This window comes from Zalophus californianus, chromosome 1 (genome assembly GCF_009762305.2).
Source record: "Zalophus californianus isolate mZalCal1 chromosome 1, mZalCal1.pri.v2, whole genome shotgun sequence".
In the NCBI taxonomy this organism is placed as follows: domain Eukaryota; kingdom Metazoa; phylum Chordata; class Mammalia; order Carnivora; family Otariidae; genus Zalophus; species Zalophus californianus.
The window spans coordinates 7,972,274-7,993,252 of NC_045595.1; the positions used below are offsets into that span (position 1 = coordinate 7,972,274).

The following is a 20,979-nucleotide window of genomic DNA, read 5'->3' on the forward strand; positions in this document are numbered from 1 at the left end:
CACCTTGATGTCTCTGCTTCTCACACTTCATCCACAGTTCCTTCTCACAATCTCTCCTGTTTTTCCTTTGACCACTCCACTCTTTCCTCTGGATTCCTGGGCCTTCCCACTTCCCCCAGCTGTTATTATACTGAGCAGCTGGTGACCGGGTGGGTATTGCCTGCTGTGTGCCTTTTTCCTGGTGTGTGAACGGGGTCGCCCTGGCTGGGCGCGGGAGCCCAGGGTGCCAGGCTCCGCCCAGCCCAGGCACAAGCCAGGGTCCCAGCCTTGGGGGCGGGGGGGATGTCCCCGGGGTCCCACTGGATAGCCTTGGAGCGCTGTCTTGGAGCCAGGCCCAGTGCGGGGCCTTTGGGGCAGGACGGTGAACAAGCCGCACTTGGCCTTGCCCTTTCAGAGCCCACAGGCTGGACACGTGTTCTTGAGCACTTTGTCACAAGGCAGACAAGAGTTGGAAAGGAGAGTAGGTGAGGGGCTGTAGGAAAGTGGAGCAAGGGATGGGGCCTAGAGAGACCGCCAGGTGACAGTCAGGGAACCCAAACAGTGTTGGAGACAAGGAAGGAAGGCCAAGAAGGAGTGAGGCATGGGGAAACCAAAGCAAGGTGGAGTTGACAGACCAGGCCCCCTTGCCAGGAGGGCCCTGCAGGCCGGGGGGAGGACTTTGGACTCCTTCCCCCCACCGTTCCCCACTCCCTCCCACCCCCCCCATCCCCAATAGCAAGACATTCCTGATTGGGTAGAGGCAAGAGAAAGGGGCAGCTACATCAGCTGCCAGGGGAAGGTGGGAGCCAGGAAGCCCCTCGGAAGCAGCACATCCGGGACCTCACTGGCATCTAGCCATCACTGTGTGTGTCTTAGTCAGTCCTGTCTCCTTCAGACACTGTTGACCGAACTCCATCCTGTGCTTAGATGTTCTGGGCTGCTTTCTCACTGCCCTCTAAACACAAAAACCAGGGCCCAGAGAAAAAGCTCTATAATGAATTCACTGAATGTTAGGAAAATTGTTGGATAAATTCTTCCCCCGTACTTAATGTTCCAGCCTTTACTGATCTAGGAATAGAAGCCTATTTCCTTAACTCTCTCTCCTTCTCTCTCTCCCTCTCTCCTTTATCCCAACAGCCAGCTTGAACTTTCAGGTACAGCCCCAGAGGCAGCCAGTAAAGGAATGACGCAAGGTGGTTTGCCTTGTCATATTCTGAAAGTTCCTAAAGCAATACGTATTCCTAAAGGAATATCTTATTCCTAAAGCAATACGACAAGAAAAGAAAATAGGATGTCTAAGTTATAGGAGATATCCATTATTTGCAGGTGGCGTTGTGATTGTCCCAGTGGAAAATAGGATGAACAAGGGAGCTGAGTAGGTTCCCACATACAAGACATGTGACCTTCATCTGTGTGGCACAAACTAGCTACGAAACAGGATAGCTGAAGAGGAAAAGAGAGCAGGGACTATAGACAAGGGACCTTAGAGAAACACACCCCGTGGACCTTATCTCTCCTCTGCATTGGGCCAGGAGCCATCCAAGATGTTTTCATGGTGGGCAGCTGTCCCATGGTCTGATCTCCCAGGCTGGCCGGCTCTGTGGTCAGAGCCTTTGAAGACTTGGTGCCGGGGTCAGTGATGGGAAGAGAGGGTGGGAAGAAGCCTCAAGTTTGACCCCCAAACAGCCTGGTGCTCAGGTTACTCTGAAGCCACTACGGCCCCCTCCAAGCCACATGGGAGTCCAGCTTCTCAGGCCCCCGCCTTGGAGGCTCTGGGGCCGTTGACCCCTGGAAATAGCTGGTGCTCTTGGGAGTGGCTGAGGTCAAGGCCTCGAAGCCTCAGTTTACCTAAATACATTTTCTCGTTGCATGAGCCTGACTCTTTCCCTTGGGCAGCCCCTTGTGCGTAAGGGGCTTCTCTCTGCCTCTGCCCTTAGCTGATCCCTTGGCCTCCCCAAGGGGCGGAGTCCCTCCCGCGTGTCGCCACACGAGTCCTCTCTCTGCTTTGTTTTCAGCGCCCAGCAGAGGAGCACACAGCTGAACAAGAAGAGAGCCATCCCCAACCAGGTAGCCCACCCCCCTCAGCCCATAGCTCTACCCTTGGGGCCAATGGGCACTTAGGGACCACTGAGCCCAGTGATGGTGCCTGGCTCGTGGCATATCCTACCAGACCCTTTACCCCCACTCCCCAGCCTCTTGAGTCTGTTCAGGTTTTGATGTTTCAGGAAACCCATCTTTGAGCTGAAGCTCTGGCACAGGCTGGGGGGCAGATTTGTACACCCACAAGGCCCCGTCTGACATCCAATGCCACACTTAGAACTTGACCCTTGAGAGAGGGGCAGCCCAGTCACCCATGGGTGTCTGCAGACAAATTGGGTTCCCGGTCCTAGCCCCAGAGACTCAGAATCTGTGGGAGGGCCTGGGTGGGAGGCTGCATTGTGATAAGCAGTTCTGGGGAGCCTGAGGGTGCTTTGAGCCCCATACCCGGAAAAGCCCAGAGCCACGGGAAGGGTTTTCTACCTCGATGTCATGCCCCAGCCAGAGGCCTTGGGCATGAACAATATGAACAGCTTCATATATGCCAGTATCAGGTGCCTCTTTTTTTCTTTAAGAAAACACATCATCTTTGCAAAAATTTCTGTCAGTGCCCACCCCGCTTTTCCACATTAGATGGGGTGGGGGTGGGGCAGGGGTGGGGGCTCTGCTATCCTGCACGATTGTAGAGCCCTCTGGAAAAGAAGGATGTAACCACTGCATGATTTTTTGTGCTTGCCGTAGGTAATACATATGTTGTTGCTTTTTTATTTCGGGAGATGATAATGAATTAAATATTAACACCATGAATATAATTAATAGCATGTAATTTTTTTTCTTTTGCTGTTTTTTTCCCCCTGCTCTTCTCTCCTCCCATTTTTTGTGCTTTTCCTGCTTTTTCTCTGTCCCCTCATGTCCCTTACGTTTCTTTTCCTCTGCCTGCTCTTCTTTGATTTACCCACAATCCTAACTTTGCATTTTCAAAGGGGGAGATCTTGGTAAGTACCCACTTAGTGTGGTAGCAAACATTAGAGAACCTGAGAGTGGTGGAGACCCCGCCACCCTGTAATGTCCCTAGAATAACAGAACAACTAAAAATCAAGCTAACCTAAAAACCACCTGCCATGGCCAACGCCTGCCGGACTTTGTGTTGCCCTGGGCGTAAGCCAACTCACACAGACACTAACCTGACCACCATCCTTGTAGGAGGCTCACCCTCCAGCCCATTCCTGACACATTTAGCTAGTTTCCTATAGGTCGGGGATGGCAAATATTCAGCTAACACCTCCCAGGCTTCCCTCCCCTCACCTCCCTGGCCAGGGAAGATTTTGCTTAAGTCCTACTGGAACTCGTTCTTGCTGCTGCCGCCACTCCAGTGCAGACATCATCGTGCCGGAATTTCCTCCTTCTGCACTCACGGCAGACATTACTAATGGATCCAGCACTCTTTCCTTTGTGCCTCTCCCCGGCATTTGCCGGAGGTAGGCATAGCTAATCAATCCTGGCATTCTTTCCTGAGCATGCCACCATTCCCCATTCTGTGGCAGATGTGACTAACTGGTCAAAGAATGCTTTTTCCACGTGGTAGCTTTGCACGTGACACCCCTCCAACACCCATGAGAGACATGACTGATTGATCAGGGAACTCTCTCCTGGATGCTGCCACTATCCTTCTGTCCCCGTGGCAGATACAACGATTGATCAGACTGATCTGTTCCACTTGCTCCATTCTCTTGTATCTGGCCTGTGGCAGACATCACTAATCGATCCTAGCACCCTTTCCGGCTGCGTCCCGGAATTCTCACTAACGTGGCAGCTGCCACGCATTGATCAGTGGGGCCGCCCGCGATGAATGGTATTTGCCATCCCTGTTATAGGGAACACCTCCTCTCCGTGTGTGGCCCAGCCCAGCCCAGTGGGGAGCAGGTGCTTCTCCCATCTGAGAGGTGAGCTGTTTTCAAGGTGCTCACCTCCAGGCGGCGGGCTTCAGCCCCAGCTCTCCACCTCAGAGAGCAAAGCCTGGGCCTCCTTTCTCCGGGATGTTCTCCCACCTCCGGCCCCTGAGGCACTGGGCGCCCCAGCTGCTGCCCTATGGCAGGGATCTTCTGGTGAGCCCCGGAGGTCTTCGCAGTAGCTGAGCCGATCCTGTGCCAGGGCTGCGCTGCACCTGGGGCCTGGAAGGTGCACAGAGAGCCAACGCTGGGCAGGGTTGGGTGGGGGCAGTGGCAGGAGGAATGGCTGGTCCTTAGGCCCGTGGCTCCCATTTTCCCCATGTCGCCCTCAGTGCTCTTTGAACCATTTCCTTCCTCCACACCGCCCAGGGGCCTGCTTCTTGCACCCCAAGAAGTTTAGTCATTTTCCTGCCAGATTCCACGTCCCCAGCCACAAAGCCCAGCCCTGCCACATCCGTCAAGGCTTTGGGGCCCCTAGGTCTCCCAGCCATGGTTTCCATTCCTGCCCCGGGCGATTCAGGCTGAGACCCTCACCCAGGAGGAGGCTGACCCACCCTACCGGCGGGCCCCAGCTTGCTGCTTCCTGCCAGCCACCCGCCTGTGCTGCTCCTGGCGGCCCTTCCTCCCATCCCGGGCGTGCCTGCATGCCTGTCGCTGTGCACCCTGGAGCGTGGGAGCCTGCCTGCCTCTTCTGTCCCCCGCCCCCCTCCTTCTAAGCCAGGCCCCTGGGGCACAAGTCTGGGTTTTGGATGAGGAGGCCCAACTCCCTCGCCTCTAGACTCCGCGCGCGCGCGTGTGTCTGCAGCCCACGGCTTGCACCTCCCCAGCGTGGGATTTTGTCTCTGACCCCACTTGGCTCCCACACAGACCGCTCTCTGGGCAGTTCGAGGGGAAGGGGACCTTGGAGGCTTCTCCAAGTCTACCCAGCAGCCTCCTGCCTCGAGGCTCAGATGTGCCACATTCCCGGCCTGGCCCGGCAGTGCCTCCACCCCGAGGCCACACCGCCCATTGCGTGGCCAGGGCCCTGTCGGCCAGCTCTGCCCGCTGCTCACTGAGGGTGGCAGCAGGTGAGCTAGGCCCCTGAGAAAGCCGGTGGGGCACATCTGCCCCCTCGGGAGCTGGGCTCAGCCCCAGAGTAAAGAGGCCTCACCATGTGAAGATTTCTCTTCTGGGGAGCATTGACCACCTGTGTTCACCTCCTGCTCCCCTTCCCCTGGTTGTCAGTGACTGAAGTTTAAAAGTATCTAATCTGCCTGGCTTGGGCTAAGGCTAAGCAGGCCCCGCCCTGCCCCCTGGGGTGGGGAAGGAAGGAGCCGGTGTGAACACACAGACCCGCACCGCCCTGGGGCCAGGGACTCCTTCCCAGGTCATGTGCAGAATGGCCTCGGGCCTGAGTGTGAAGACCGGCCTTGCCCTCAGCGTGACCAGACATTCCCCTTTGCCTGGGCCTGGGGGCGGGGGGTGTTCCCAGGACTCCAGATGTTCAGTCCTAAACCAGGGTGCCCTGCAAGGATGAGCGTAGTGCGGCCGGAAGCCTCTGCCCCCTAGCCCGCCAGGCAGCCCGTGGTTGGGCAGGTGCTTCCTGGTGGCCACAGGTCTCCCCAGTGCTCTCATCATCACTAGGAAGACTGGAGAAGGGCTGCCAGGTGGGATCCCGTGCTGTCCCCAGCCTGGGAAAGGGCTTCCGGGTAGTGCAGGGGTCCCTGGGTGCACTCGGGCCACCTCCACCTTCATGGCCTCTGAGGCTCAGAGCCTGATTCCAGCCATAGGAGGCAGGTGGCCCTGTGAAGATTTGACAGGCTTGGGGGCAGGTCAGAGAGCAGGGGATGAAGACCCTCTTGAGACCCACCCATTAGGAAGACATGTAGCCTCCAGAGTCATCCCTGGAGCCCCATCTCCAGAGCTTCTGCCACGCCCCACCCTGGGAGGTGGGGGGGGACTCCACACCAGTCCTTCCCAGCTGTCCTTGGCCGCACGTCTGTAGCTTGGCCCGGTCTGTTGCTGCCTGGTCCCCAGGCGGCCCTGCCTGTGTCTCCATGTGCTTCCCGCTGCCCTGGGGTCCCCAATCCAGACTGATGGGTAGCTCCGGCCCACACATGCCTCATGACCCAGGGAACATAGGACCATGGCCCCCCAGGCTGCCTGCATATAGCTGTCAGGTGAGTCCTCTGTGTAGGCCTGGGTTCTGCCTCCTACTCAGTTGACGGCTGTGGCCAGATGAGCCCCATCTGGGGATCTTCCAGCCAGAACCTTAACGTGTCAGAGAAAAGTAGGCCTGCCCCCGGGTTTGAAGCCAGCACGGGGCATGATCCCCCTGCAGGTTCCCCAGGCTCAGACCTTTGGCCCCAGCCCTCTGGGTGGAAGCATCCCTTCCTCCTAATTTCTGGAAAGAGGCTGTGGGGAAGGGAGCCCCAGGACAGAGACTGGCCACGATCCCTGTTCAGCGCAGGTCCCTTTGCCCACCGAGGGTCCTCCTGAGCTGAGTGAGTTGGGCAGATGAGCCAACAGAATGGGCAGCAGAGTTGCCGCTGCGCGTTGAGCCTCTGCTGGTCAGCCACAAAAGGAGAGAGAGAACCACTCCATTTTGTAGCAGGTTCCTCCAGCCTTCCCTCAACAGCCACCTTCCAGAGGGTGCAAGGGGCGGGGTCTGAGGGCGGCATGGTACCTGGGTCTTGCAGGTGTGATTCCTCCAATGGTCACATCCCATGTGACACACGTATGGGCCCGGGACCTTCCCTGGGCCCCTTCTAGCCAGGCATACCCGTTATTGCCTGCGCAAACAGAACCTAACCCCGTGTGTGCAGGGGGTCTTCCAGGGGTCCGCTCCCTGTCAGCCCTGGGCCTGCGAGTGAGTGTGCGTGCCCTGTGTCTGTCTGCCTGGGCGTCCCATGTTGGTTGCCAGTGGGAAATGCTTAGGGGTGAGGTGGAGTTGGGTTGCCTGGCTTCAGGCTGGAGGTGTGCCTGCCATGGTCCCTCTTCCTTACCGGGGACAAGGGCCCTGGCCACTGCACAGGGGTGGGCTGGGCGGGGTAGCAGGCGCTGTCCTCTGAGCAACACCCTCCCCCCCAGGTGATCCGCAGGGGCTGGCTGACCATCAACAACATCAGCCTGATGAAGGGCGGTTCCAAGGAGTACTGGTTTGTGCTAACTGCGGAGTCTCTATCCTGGTACAAGGATGAGGAGGTGAGTGGCTGGGGGTCAGGACAGTGGGGCTGGGGTGGGTGGGTGCTCACTCACTCACTCTGGTTCATTCAAGAAAGGCTTCCTGAGCACCGCCAGTATCCCAGAGCTCCGGCAGAGAATGGTAATGGCCAGGCTGGCCCCCTAGGGGTCCAGCCGGATGGCAGCTCCAACCCTCCAGGCTGGAAGGGAGATGGGGGAGGGGAGCCATCAGCGGGCTAGAAACTGATCACAGCCCCCAGAGTCACAGTGAGGCATCCCTGGCTCTCAGTGTGGGCAGGGCCCGAGGTCAGGGGCTCAGGCTCACAGCCAGGCTGCTGAGGTGCTGGGCTTCCAACATCTGCAACCTGCACAGGCTCAGCCGGGCCTGTAGCCTCCTTAGGCCTCTGTTTCCCCATCCACGAAGTAGAGCAGAATGGGCCCCATAACAGGCCTAGCTACAGTGTCTTTCGAGCGGTCCGCAGGTGCTTGTCCTTATCCAAAGGACGTGCGGAGGCCTCTGGGAGCACTGACCGGGGGAGTAGCCCGCAGGCCGCCTCATACCGCAGTCTCCGTGACCCTGTGGGCAAGGGCTGCGAGTCCAGCGGGCAGCCTCGGGCAGCGCCGCTATCTGGGTCCCTGCGCCTCCACACGGGCCCATCCTCCCGTCCCGAGTGGCCCATCGCTTTGCTTCGTTCTCTTAACAACATGGCCGCTGCTTAGTGGCCCCGGAAACGATGCCGCCCCAGGGTGACTGCCTGTTGTGCTGTTGTGGGCTGGGCTGGCTTCTGAGGGTCACCAGCGAGGTGCACTGTGTTTCTCTCATCTTCCTGGGCCTACAGGCTCTCCCCGTTGGCCGGGGCGGTGTTAGGTGTCTGACAGAGGCCCAAGGGAAGGCATCGACAAGTCTGTCTGAGGGCAGGTGGGGATGACGCTTTTGCATTTTCACCCTCCTTCCACCCTCGTTGTCTGAAACCCAGTCTGCTCTGGTGCGTCAGCTGCCAGGCACGCCGAGGGCTGGTCTCCACCTTGGGCCCAGGCCTCTCCGCCCAGGGCGGGAGTGCCAGCCTTGGCCACAGCCTTGGGCAGCTGTAGAGGGACTTCTGGGCCCAGACCCTGTCCCAGCAGTTCGTCGCCAGTCCAGCTTTCAGAGCTCCTTTCAGCGTAGGAGGGGCTCCTTCATTTTCCCGTCGTGTGGGGGTTGAGAGCAGGAGCCCCAGACCCTCCTGTGGGCCCAGACCAGAGGCACGGAAGCGCCGGGCGGGAGGAGCGGGGAGCGCCCGCCGGCAGTAACGAGAACCAGCAGGCCCGTGAAAGGGGCCCTGTGTGCGCCCCAGACACAAAGCAGGCTCAGATCGGGAGGGACCCTCAGAGTTACACACGTGGCCGAGACCCCCCGATGACCAGGCCACCTTCTCAGAGACCCCTCAGAGAGGCAAAACATTATTTCTTTATTTTGAAAAACCACCGAGAGGAAGCAGTTCCAGTGTGGGGTAGGGATAGGGGACTGATTCAGCCAAGAGCCCCCCGACCCCTCAGCGGGCGGCACCCTCCCTCTGCCTCGCCCTGGCACCTCTCCTCCCACCCAGGCCCTTTTGTGACTCCCCAGTCTTTTGTCCAGGTCTCCGCCCCAGTGGGAAGCAGGGCGGTGGGCGCCGACACTCACCTCCGGGTCTGCCTCGCTGTGGAGGCGGCAGCAAGTTTGGGGGGTGCAGGTCCTGACGCGCCGCTTGCCCGAGCCCAGCCTAACCAATGTGCAGACTACTGTACACATTCAGAGCCCCCTGAACAGGTAGTCTGAACACTGGGTTGGCGGGGCCGGCTGTCCATCCTGCAGGCCCCCCAGGGTGGGGGGAGGGGGCAAGTAGGGCCACCGCGCCCCGGCCCCTCGGAGCAGGCGAGGAGGCCACTGCCTGCGCCGATCCACTTCGTCTCTTCTGACGTGGCATGGCTGGGGCCGGCTCGCATCTGGAGAAAGTTGTGGGTTTGCAGGAAATCCTAAGGAGGGGGTTGGGGAGCGGGTGGGCGTGGGCGGGAGGGAGGGTTTGGGTCCGCGGCCTGTGTGTGCCGGCGAAGGTCTCTTTGGGGGTCGGGTGGGGGCGGGGAGCGCGCACGGCTCTGCAGCTCTGTGTGTGTTTGTGCTCTGTGTGTGCGTGTCAGCAGCACCAGGAAGGCAGTCGCTGCGCTCTGGGCGGAATCACACTATAAACAGTTCCAGATGTGGCGTCTCGCTCAGGGCCCACAAGGGCTGTGACTCAGTTACTTGGCCTGGCTGGCCGACTGGAAGCTTCCTGCCTCCTGAACACAGCAGGGTGGGGGCAGCAGAGGCCCTTCCACCATCTTCCAGGCGGGGAACCTCTGCCCCGGCCCCTTCTAAAGCCCCCAAGACTTTTCTTGGGGAGGTTGGTGGGGCCCTGGGCCTTGCCTGGAGCCTTTCTTTTCCACCCTCTGTCCTTGGACTCCCAGAATGCAGCCTGAATGGGGGTTTCCCGGCTCCATGGCCCCCGGGCCCCTCTTCTGCCCCTCACTGCAGCTCGGCCGGAAGGAGCACTCTGCCCTGCTTCCTTCTCTGCCAGAGCCCAGTGAATGGACTCTGGAGCCATAGGCGTGAGAGACAGACACACAAAAGAAAACCCTAGTAGTGCCTCATACACTCACCTTAATCTTCACCTCACACAGGGAGGGCAGGACCCCTGTCCGCCTTTGACAGATGAGGACACTGAGGCAGAGAGGGGCAGTGGCTTGCCCAAGAGCACATGGCCAGGGAGGGGCAGAGCCCATCTGAGCTCCTAAGGCTGCAGGGCCAAGCCCATGCACCAAAGTCTGCTGCTCACTCCTGCCTCTCTTCCTGTCGTCCTGAAACTTGGAGCCAGTCCCCACCTGCTAGGGAGCCCCTGGCCCCCTTCCCCTCAGTCTCTGTGGCTGTTCCAGAATTTGGAGGCAGCAGCACATTGGGCTCTGTTCTGGGGCCTTCTGGTACACAGGGACAAAACAGGTGAAAAGTGAATTCCTGGGTGAGGCCCGGACGTAAAACAAAGGGTGATAGGCAGAACCTGGCTTTGGGGCACATGGGCCTGGCTTCTGAAGTCCCACTGTGGCCCACTCCCCCTGCCCTGTGGCAGCCACCTTCCCTCTCTGAGCGCAGCGCTTCCCTGGCAGAGATGGGGGAAGGTCACTGGAGCGACTGTGGGTCAGGTGGGCCTGGGAGCCAGGGGATCCTGATGCACCCTGATACTGTTCTCTGGTTTCCTGATGTAGAAAACTCATTAATGGCCCCCCCCCACACACACGCTGTCCCCATGGGGAGGTCTAAGATGATGCACCTGCAGGGGCCCCGCCCCACGCTGGGGGTACAGTAGGTGCTTAGCCACTGTCGGTGAGTAAACGTTGGCTTCTGTGACCCACATCCTCCCTGAGCTGCTTCCCTGGCAGTCATCAGGACTGAGTGCTGGGCACTCAGTGGGCACTTCCTGAACAGGACTGCCCTTAGGAAGTGAGTGACACTTCTGTGGCCTTGGAGCTCAGGCATCACGTCGAGGGGCCTCACTTTTCAGCTCCAGGAACTTCTGAAGCTGATGAATTTTAAATCCCAGCCCCACCCCTGAATCATTGCCTGCCCCCACTTGGCCTCAGGCTCCCTCTCTGTAAAATGGGATCACAGTGGTAACTCAGTTACAGGCTCATCATGAAGATGAAGTAGTTAATGGTTTCATTCACGCAACCTGGTGGAGAAGGGGTTGGATTCTGGGTAGAATGAGAGCTGGCCAGTGTCGAGTATCCACAGTGTGTCGGCAGTGAACAAAAGAAACGGGAGTCCCTGACCTTGAGTAACTGACAGATCAGGCCGGGTGACAGACGGTAGCCTAAGTCCATGAGCAAGATGATGTGGTGTGTCCAGTTACATGAGGGGAAGTACCAAGAGGAGGAGGAGGATTGGGGGGCGGGGTGAGAGAGAGAGCAAGCAAGCAGGGTGGGGACAGGTCAGGCCTCTCCAGGAGAGTCCCCTCTGCCCAGAAACCTGAAGGACGCATGAGGGAGCCATGTGGGCACTGGGAGGAGGAGCATTCCAGCAAAGGCCCTAGGGTGGCATCCAGCCCAGGGCATCCTCAGATCCTGTTAAACAGTCCGTGGTGACCCCTCCCCTTCCACCCTCAGGAGAAGGAGAAGAAGTACATGCTGCCTCTGGACAACCTTAAAATCCGCGATGTGGAGAAAGGCTTCATGTCCAACAAGCACGTCTTCGCCATCTTCAACACGGAGCAGAGGTGAGGGCCCACCGGGCCAAGGTCACTGGCCTCATTTGGTCATTCAGCGGCATCCACTGAGTGCTTTCTGCATAAGGTCCCTGCCCCGGGATCTCATGTTCTAGAAAGGGAATCACGTAAGAGGCGGAAAACTGCCATGGGTGCTTCCAGCGTGTGGGCAGGGGGGAGGATCTCTGGGCAGAGATGATGAGGTGAGGTGGGAGCCATAGAGGGTTCTGAGCAGAGGAGGGACTGGCCCTGGCTTGGGTGTTCACGGGCGCCCCCCTGGTGGCTGTGGCGGGGGGCACAGTGGGGGTCAGGCTGGAGCTGGGAGACCAGGGCTGATTGGGTGGCACTGGTCCAGGTGGGAGATAGTGGGGGCCAGGCCCAGGTGGGGCTGAGGACGAAGAGGAGGAGGCGGCCTATTCTGAGAGTCAGAGCTGACCAAACTCCTGGTGGATATGGGTGCAAGAGAGGAAGGCGTTTCCTGGGGACCCTGAGCACCTGCAGGGACCGAGCTGCCCTCGCTGAGATGGGGAAGGCAAAGGCAGAGTAAGCTTGGGGACGGTCAGGGGCTGGGTCTGTGCCACACCGAGGGAGAGAGGCCTGTGAGACACCACGTGGGGACGTCGGGGAGGCAGCTGTGTAGGTACAAGAGTCTGGTGTTCTGGAACGAGCTCCCGGCAGGGTGTGAGCTGGGGCGTTGTTACTGCAAGGCCGCGTTCAAAGTCATAGACGGGGTGAGACCCCTGGGTGAGTGTAGACAGAAGGGCCCGGGAGGCCCTTGGTGAATCCACCCCCACGGGCTTTGTGGGGAGACGTTAGCAGAACCAAAGATGCTTTTCTCAGCTTGGGAAGAGGCCCAGCTCTGGCAGGAGGTCCGAGAGCAGGAGGAAGGGCTGAGCGCGGACACATCCTCCCTGCTCCCCCAGGACCACCCTCCCCGCTGCCCGTCGCTGCCATGCTCCCGTCGGTTCGAGGCAAGCCTCATGTCACGTTTTATGTAAGAATAGCTCAATCCAGCCTTGTTCTGGGCTGGCTGAAAGCTCTGGGGCCCACTTTGGCCATCAGCTGGCTCCAGAAATCTCTGTATCTCTTCGGCTTCCCCCTCTCCCCTACCTAAGAAGCCCGAGGGCACGTGGGAGAACCTGGGCTTTGGCCTGGGACAGGCCTGCTGGGAGGCTCTTCCTTGCTGCGTGCAGGGCAGCTGCCCTGCCTCCCTGGCCCCTGATCCCCTGTGCAAGGGGGTGAAGGTCGTACCTAATGTAGCATTTAGGAGTGAGCTTAGGAAAGCCAGAATAACAGTCATGGAAACAAGATGGAAGTTTGGGTTTTCTACGGCTTTACCCTCCAGGGCAGGTGGGGCGGCTCCACAGGCTTCCAGGCCCAGGTGCTCCTACTCCTGAGACCGCCTCCTCCTTTTTCAAGATGGCTGCCCAAGGTCCAGCCATCATGATGTTGCAGGCAGTCCTAGGGAGGAGGAGAAGGAGCAACGAAGGCATGCCCTTCCCTCCCTGCGACTCCTTCCAGAAGTCTGAGGGCAGCCGCTCACGGACTGCTAGCCGGCCGTAGCTCTGTCACGAGGCCGTGACTAACCTCAAACTCCGATCTCACACAGAAGCTTCGGGACGGCTTGGCCGTCTTGGCCACACCTGCCTTGTGGAACAGGACGGTGCGTGTGTGGCACAGATCCTGGCCTACAGAACACCGGCCATGAATAGCGTCCATCTGCTTTTCCTCCTGCCTGTGGCTCTGAGCCTGCCTTCTGCTCGCAGACCCACACTCAGCCAGCAGCTCACATGCCTTCACTGGGAGTCTCAGTCGTGTCCTTGGACCGCTCAGTAGCCCTCCGTCCGCCCCAGCCCAGCGCTCAGAAGTTGGGGCACATTCTAGACCTACACTGTCCGATGCAGTAGCCACTGGCCTCATTTAGCGATTTTAAATGTAAATTGACTGAAATAAAATGCAATCCAAATGAACTGCCTTCGTCACCCTAGCACTCTTCGTGGTGCTCACAGAGAATCCACCTGTGGCTTCTTGCCACCACAGCTGACAACATCAGTTGAGAACGATCCTGCCATCACAGAATGTTCTTTCAGACAACTTTGCTGTCACCTCCCTGAAAACACCTTGCTGGGAGCTGCCCAACCAGGGGTGCTGAGGGACACCTGCCCTCTTCTGCGAGTATCTTTGGCAGCCTTTGGCCCCCACAGGAGAGCATGAAAGAGGAGCAGTTTCCAGGGAAAAGAGAGGCATTGACTAAAGCCCAAAAACAAAACCCCGCGATGCTGCTAGATGCAGATGCTCGCTGAGCACATGCTCTCCCCTCGGTACGGTTCTGGATGCTGTAGGCACTGACTTGGTGCTCCGTCAGCCCGACAGGATGCCAATGCTACTGCCATCCCAGGGGTCAGTTTGTGCCTGGGTCAGGTGTGAGTCCCCGTCCATCAGAGCCCAGAGCCCACGCTCCAGCTCCTGCACCCGCCAGGCCCGTGGGCAGGGTCAAGAATGTGCCTCTTCTCTCACTGCAGGAACGTCTACAAGGACCTTCGGCAGATTGAGCTGGCCTGTGACTCCCAGGAGGACGTGGACAGCTGGAAGGCCTCGTTCCTCCGAGCCGGGGTCTACCCCGAGAAGGACCAGGTGAGGAACTGCGCTGCCTGGCCGATGCACCTTGGGCTGAGCTGACCCCTCCTGGGAGAGGAAAGGGTCCAGTGTCTCGCTGGATAGGTCATTTCCAGGCACGTAGCCTGTACTCTCTTGAGCAAACAAAGGAGAAAGGGGGAGAGGGTTCTGCCATCTGGGCCCAGAAGATTCTCCGACTAAAGCCAAGGCCAGGGAGATACGTGGCCTGGGATCCCATCTGTTTTGTTCGCTCTCCTCTTGTTCTTGAGGTGGAGTGAACATGGCTGCCCTCGGCCCCCAAATTAACATGTACCGGTCCCCAGGTGAGAAGGTCTAATTGCCACAGGCCATGGTCACCCCAGGTCCAGGCAGCGCAGGCCATGGGCAGGCAGGGCCCCACAGTGTCGACCTGGCCATCGGGGGCATCCCCAGAAAGCTGGTATTGGGCAGGACAGGGCAAGCACTTCCCAGAGAATGGGGGCTCCCCACTCTTGCCCCAGGTCACGATCACCCCTCACCATCTGCCCTCTCCCCCTATAGGCAGAAAATGAGGATGGAGTCCAGGAGAACACCTTCTCCATGGACCCGCAACTCGAGCGGCAGGTGGAGACCATCCGCAACCTGGTGGACTCCTATGTGGCCATTATCAACAAGTCCATCCGCGACCTCATGCCAAAGACCATCATGCACCTCATGATCAACAATGTGAGTGCACGGCCCCCGCCAGGGCCTGCCCATCACAGGGGAGGGGGCCGGGGCCGCCACAGCCAGATTTGGCCTGAACACTGTTGGTTTTTGTTTTTAAAGATTTTATTTATTTATTTGAGAGAGAGGGAGGGAGAGCACGAGCAAGGGGAGGGGTAGAGGGAGAAGCAGACACCCCGTGGAGCAAGAAGCCTAATGCGGAACTTGATCTCAGGACCCCAGGACCATGACCTGAGCCGAAGGCAGACACCCAACTGACTGAGCCACCCAGGCGCCCCGAGATTGTTTGTATAAAATGTAAAATTAGAGTCACTACCTTTTTAACATCAGAATCAGGATTCTCAGCCTCTCTTGGCAAATTGGAAGGTGCAGGCCACATGGGGCTCACTCCCATTTACATAGGTACTTGAAGCTAACACCACACGACTACACTTCCTCTGAATTTTTTTCAGCCTTATAATAACCTTAGGAGAGGGATTGCTGTCATGTCCATTTTATAGACAGGACACGAGGCCTGGCAGGGTCAAGAAACCTGCCCTGAGTCACTCAGAAGAGTGGGAGGTGGGATTAAAACCCAGACTGAGTATGTCCCGAACTGTGGCCTCCTGATGGCCTGCAGCCCAGCCCACCTTCACTCGGGGGCATCACTTGCCTCCCCCAGGGCTCCCGAGATGATCAGGGCTTTAGGCTCCTCTTTGGTGAAATGCAGCTATACTAAGGTCTCCCACTCTAGGTTGCTAGGAGGGTGTGGGGGGCCTCTGTCTCGGGCCTTCAGCTCAGCTAGGCACTCAGGAATCTATGTAGACCAGGTCTGGCTTATGTCGTGCCTATAAAAGCTCTCAGTGTAACAGGGTCTAGAGCAAAAATCCCAAATCCCTCTTCTTCACTATGTTCTTCACATTCTCCTTCGGGATGAGCAGTGCTAAGTTTTATGGGTGTGCTGGTCTGTCCCTCGCATATAAATGGGACTTATGATATACTTGCTTCTGCCGCTATGAAATTTAAAATACATACGTGGTTTGGCTCCAAAGATCTATTTGCAGGAATTTTTCCCACAGAGACCTTTGCCCATATTCAAGTTGAGCACATACATGCTTATTATTTTAGCACTGTTGTGTAGTGGCCAAAGATTGGAAGTTTCTGTCCCCTTAGTGGAATCCATTTAGTACCTAACTATTCTATCAAAAAGAAGAGGAGAAGGATTTCCGGGTTGATACTAACTCTCAGTCATGCAGTGGAAAACTGTGGAGCATAACAGAATGTACAGGAGGGCTCCATTTGTCTAAAACGGGAGGGAAATGAACTCTCAAGCCTGGTTATTTTTGCAGGTGCTGAAAGTTCATCTGGGAAAAGTCAACATCTATTCTTAAAAAAGACAATGGTAAAAGGAGTCTTTTGTTATGAGTCTGTGTGTTTCAGTCTCAAAACCACTCTTGCCCTGAAGGGGAAAGCTCGGAAAGCATCCCCTCTAAAATCAAGAACAAGCTGGCCATCTCCACTTGTGTTTAAAACCTTCTTGAGGGGGGCGCCTGGGTGGCTCGGTTGGTTAGGCGACTGCCTTCGGCTCAGGTCATGATCCTGGAGTCCCGGGATCGAGTCCCACGTCGGGCCCCCTGCTCAGCAGGGAGTCTGCTTCTCCCTCTGACCCTCCCCCCTCTCATGTGCTCTCTCTCCATCTCTCATTCTCGCTCCCTCAAATAAATAAATATCTCTTTTAAAAAAAAAAAAAACCTTCTTGAGGGGCGCCTGGATGGCTCAGTCAGTTGAGCGTCTGGCTCTTGGTTTCGGCTCAGGGCATGATCTCGGGTCCTGGGATCAAGTCCCACGTCAGGCTCTACGCTCAGTGGGGAGTCAGCTTGGGGATCCTCTCTCCCTCTGTTCCTCCCCCTGCTCACACGCATTCTTCTCTCCCTCTCTCAAATAAATAAATAAAAATCTTCAAACAAACAAGCAAACTTTCTTGTAGAGTTACTAGCCAGTACAATTCAATAGAAAAATTATTTAGAGGTGTGAAACACTGAAAAAGAATAGGAAAACTTGTTCCTAGTTGGAGAAGCTCCTGGACACATGAACAGGTACCTAGAAACTCCATAAAAGTAACTGAAAAGACTCCTGTATCCTGCAGGAGGTTTTAGGAAGGAACAAATTATAAAATTAACAGAAACTAGGAGTTTTTTAACGAAAGCCAACTTGAAGACAACAAATGGGAGGAAAGACAGCTGTAAAAGAGGCAGGATTCGAGTTTAATAAGCGTCTTGTGGAATGGTCTGGAAGGACACGTGAAGGGGCCCCCGAGAGACTCGGCAGACAGCTCATGTGCATTTCAAACATCGTACACATCGCACAGTAAAGTTAAAGACCAGACACCCCGGGGCGCCTGGGTGGCTCAGTTGGTTAAGTGACCGCCTTCAGCTCGGGTCATGATCCCAGGATCCACAGGCTCTCTGCTCAGCGGGAAGCCTGCTTTTCCCTCTGTCACTCCCCCTGCTTGTGTTCCCTCTCTTGCTGTCTCTGTCTCTCGATCTGTGTTAATTAAATAAATAAATAAAATCTTTAAAAAAAAAAACCAGACAGCCCACCCAGTGTGGCGGATGCTTCTGCAGCCTGTCATAACGGCAGGTGTGGGGAGACGCCCTGACCTCTCTGCCCCTTGCCCCCCAGACAAAGGCCTTCATCCACCATGAGCTGCTGGCCTACCTGTACTCCTCGGCGGACCAGAGCAGCCTCATGGAGGAATCGGCCGACCAGGCCCAGCGGCGGGACGACATGCTGCGCATGTACCATGCACTCAAGGAGGCCCTCAACATCATCGGGGACATCAGCACCAGCACCGTGTCCACGCCTGTGCCCCCGCCCGTCGACGACACCTGGCTCCAGAGCACCGGCAGCCACAGGTCCGAGAGGCCTGGGCGCCTGTAGCCTGCAGAGGCTGCTGCCCACCGGTCCCCCCATGTGTCCTGTCAGGGCCCAGCCCAGGGGCGGGTGGGGTGAAGGGGCCTGAGCCATAGTGGTTGCTGCTCCCCAGCCTGGGCCTGAAGTGACAAGGAGAGAGAAGAAGTGTTGGGTGGAGGGCCCATCTGACTGTTGGTGTTTTCCATCGGTAAAGCCCAAGCGGAAGCCAGAGAGGGCAAGAGGCTGGGGCAGCGGGGGCCATGGGGTCATCATTCTGGAGCACAAAGCGCAGACGAGAATGGCAGGTTGGGGAGGGTCTGCAGCAGCAGCTGGAGGGCATGACTGGCCTGTCCCCAGCCCCCCCAACCACCTCAGAGCTGGCGGGTGGAAATGAGACGCTGGCATGGCATTGCAGAGCCTTAGGCAGGGACACCCGACCAGTGACAGGGCAGGTGGCGGGAGGACAGAGAGTGGGTCAGGGGAATCTCCTAGAAGGTACCGGCCCTGCCGAGGCCTCAAGGAGCCATGGAGTTACTTAGGGAGAGGGAACAGCGGGTGCTCCGGCCCGGTGGGGGAGCCTGTGGGGTACCCAGGGCAGGGGTTTGAATGAGGGTGGACTGGAAGAGGCAGGGAAGCCGGCAGGCCCTGGCAGGGCTGGTGAGAGGGAAGTGGCCCTGGGAGTGAGGTCGGAGGGAAGCAGGAGCCCCTGGTGGCTGAGCAGAGGCGCAGGTAGGCCCTGGCGCAGGTTTTAGGTGGGGGCACAGCCACTGCTAAGCAGGTGACGGTGGGGTGGATGGAGGCGCCCCAGCCAGCGCCACACCCCGGCCCCCTCGGGTTTCCATAGGCACCCCGGCAAGGCTGGTGCTCCCCACCCCCCTTCTCCGGCTCACACCCTCTCCTTCCTTCACAGCCCCACTCCACAGCGCCGACCCATGTCCAGCGCACATCCCCCGGGCCGGCCCCCAGCAGTGAGAGGCCCGACCCCAGGGCCCCCTCTGATTCCCGTGCCAGTGGGGGCAGCAGCCTCCTTCACCGCACCCCCCATCCCGTCCAGGCCTGGACCCCAGAGCGTGTTTGCCAACAACGACCCCTTCTCAGCCCCGCCTCAGGTCCCATCTCGGCCGGCTCGGATTCCACCCGGCATCCCCCCTGGAGTGCCCAGGTAAGGCTGGACGCCCCCCTCACTGCCAGCGCCTTGCGGGGAATGGAGTCTTCATCTGCATGTGGCTGGTGTGAAAACTAAGGCCCAGAGAGGCCAACTTGCTTGCCCAAAGTCACAGAGTGGTGGAGAGTCAGGGTGACTCCGGGGCTCCCAGGCCTGGCCTCTGCCTGAACGGGTGGCCCACCACACAGATTGGGACTCCTCACGTGGGGCCCCTTCTCCTAGTTTTAACCTTGGTTTCCTTACTGAGGACACACGTGTGAGCCGTCGCACACCCCTGCCCTTCCTCACCCTGCCCTGCAGGCCAGGCTCCATTTGCCACCCTTCTCCCATGAGAAACCCAGGGTCCGGGCTGGGCGGGGACTCAGGCGGGGCCGCACAGCTCTAGCTCCTCCGTGGCACTCTAGCAGCTTTTGAGGCATCCGGCATCAGGCAGCACCCTGGGGCGGGGGCGGTGGGGCCTGGGTCCCCTCCCTCGTCCTACTTAGGGCCTCACTGCCGTCTCCCCCTCCCCCTCCCCGTCTGTCTTTATTCTCTTTGCAGCAGAAGACCCCCTGCTGCGCCCAGCCGGCCCACCATTATCCGCCCAGCCGAGCCATCCCTGCTCGACTAGGCTGTGGGGGGGGGGGGGGGTGGCGTGTTCTCAGGGGGTTTTCACACACCTGCCGTGCAGGAGCTTCGGTGGTCTGGGCCCCTCCACTGCCCCTGGCCCTGTCATCCACGTGCCAGGACCAGGCTCCCTGTGGGCAGCCCCCTGACTCTTCCCTAACCTCGGCCCCCATCCCCAGCTGGACACAGCACTGAACGAAGGGGCCCTGGAGCCCCGGGTCAAGGGCGGGAGCTGGGGTGTTGCACTTTGGGGGATGGAGCCACAGGGTAGCAGAGGAGGGAATGCACCCTGGGCACCCTCTCTAATGAGGATTCAGGCTGGGGCCGGGCGGGGGACTCACCTGGGGCTTCTCTGGCCAGGAAAGCCTGAGACCAGGCCTTCTGGAAACTGGGGCAGCAAGAGTGCCTGTACCCCAGCCCTTCCTGGGGCCCAAGGAGCATGTCCACTTCTCAGCAGCGGGAGCTCCAAGCAGTGAGCCAGGCCCAGCAGGCCCCACGCTGCCCACCCTGCGAGTTGTAAATATTCCTTCCTTGGCCGTATTAACCACACGGCCGAGCCTCGGCTGCCGGAGGTGCCTTCGCCGGGTCCGGAAGCCTCCGTCCTGCCGGCCTCGCTCGCTCCTCCCTGGGTCCCCTCCTCCTCCTAGGTCCCCAGGGTGGCTCGGGCTCAGGGCTGAGTGAGTGGGGAGGCTTTGAGGGGCTCCTGGCTCCCACCCAGGCCTCTCCGACGGGGTGGGCCCCAGGTGGCCCATCGCCGAGCAGACCCTGCTCGCTCCTTGCTCGGTTTGACCACTGTAAGTGCCTGCACTCTGTATCCTATTAATAAACTAAAATAAAGGGAAGAAGCTTCTGGTGGCTGCTGTGTGGGCCTTTTGTGTTGGCGTTCAGGCTGAGCATGTGGACTGCTCGCCTTCCCCCGGCAAGCCTCTGACAAGGACCCCACCTCCCCTCCTACCGTGGGCACGCTCACACCTCACTCCTGGGGCTCTGCTCTTGGGGAGAGCACTTCTTCCAGAGGCAACCATGCTCTAGAGGGAAAATCTCTTGCTTTCCTTAACATGTCAGCAGGGGGGACAAATGTTCGCCACTCTCCCTCCACACATACTAACCCAGGGGCCTGGCTGTAGCCCCTGACACAGGCCTGGGGTGGGCAGCAGAATCACACAGGGGAGAGGAAGCCCCGGCCCTCCACCCCACCACTGCTGTGGTCAGGGTCCCCCTTCCTACCACTGCAATCGTAAGGACTCCGCCCAGGTCCAAGGCCGCCTGGCCCAGCCCGGGTCACAGTTAAACTTTGCTTTCTGATTTTTCTCTTGTGCCCAGGCGACCACCTCCATCGGCTCCCGCCCGGCCTTTCTTCTGAGCTTCGTGGGAGACCCCTCCCGCCTGCCTGGTTTGCCCCCCTTGGGGGCAGGTCTGTCCCGGCTGGTGTCCCTGAGCCCCAGTCACCAGGCTCTGTGATTTTCTGACCATAATTTATTGACTCCAGTGCCCAGGCCAGACCGCCCTTTGTTCCGTGAGGCTCCTGCGCAAGCTTTGGCTGGGCCACCCCTCAGCCCTGCCCGGGGCCTCTGCAGAGAGCAGGAGGGGCGGGTGGTCATGCAGGCCCCCCCACTCC

At 58.7% G+C, this 20,979-nt stretch overlaps 1 protein-coding gene across 8 annotated transcripts in view; it reads left to right on the forward strand.

Annotated features, from left to right (window-relative positions):
- DNM2 (dynamin 2) overlaps nucleotides 1–20,816 on the forward strand; it is an 86,394-nt gene extending 65,578 nt beyond the window's left edge. For 2 of the 8 annotated variants that reach the window (XM_027587286.2, XM_027587285.2), the window contains exons 13-21: nucleotides 1,995–2,046; nucleotides 3,000–3,011; nucleotides 7,035–7,148; nucleotides 11,280–11,389; nucleotides 13,900–14,011; nucleotides 14,534–14,698; nucleotides 17,360–17,592; nucleotides 18,501–18,752; nucleotides 20,685–20,816. In XM_027587286.2, the coding sequence (XP_027443087.1) occupies nucleotides 1,995–2,046; nucleotides 3,000–3,011; nucleotides 7,035–7,148; nucleotides 11,280–11,389; nucleotides 13,900–14,011; nucleotides 14,534–14,698; nucleotides 17,360–17,592; nucleotides 18,501–18,752; nucleotides 20,685–20,724 (1,090 nt within the window). In that variant the 3' untranslated portion in view covers nucleotides 20,725–20,816. Of the gene's footprint in view, nucleotides 1–1,994; nucleotides 2,047–2,999; nucleotides 3,012–7,034; nucleotides 7,149–11,279; nucleotides 11,390–13,899; nucleotides 14,012–14,533; nucleotides 14,699–17,359; nucleotides 17,593–18,500; nucleotides 18,753–19,295; nucleotides 20,217–20,684 lie in introns of those variants that run through there. The other 6 variants (XM_027587279.2, XM_027587278.2, XM_027587282.2 and 3 more) reach the window with 3 other exon arrangements.
- Nucleotides 20,817–20,979: the final 163 nt, after the last annotated feature.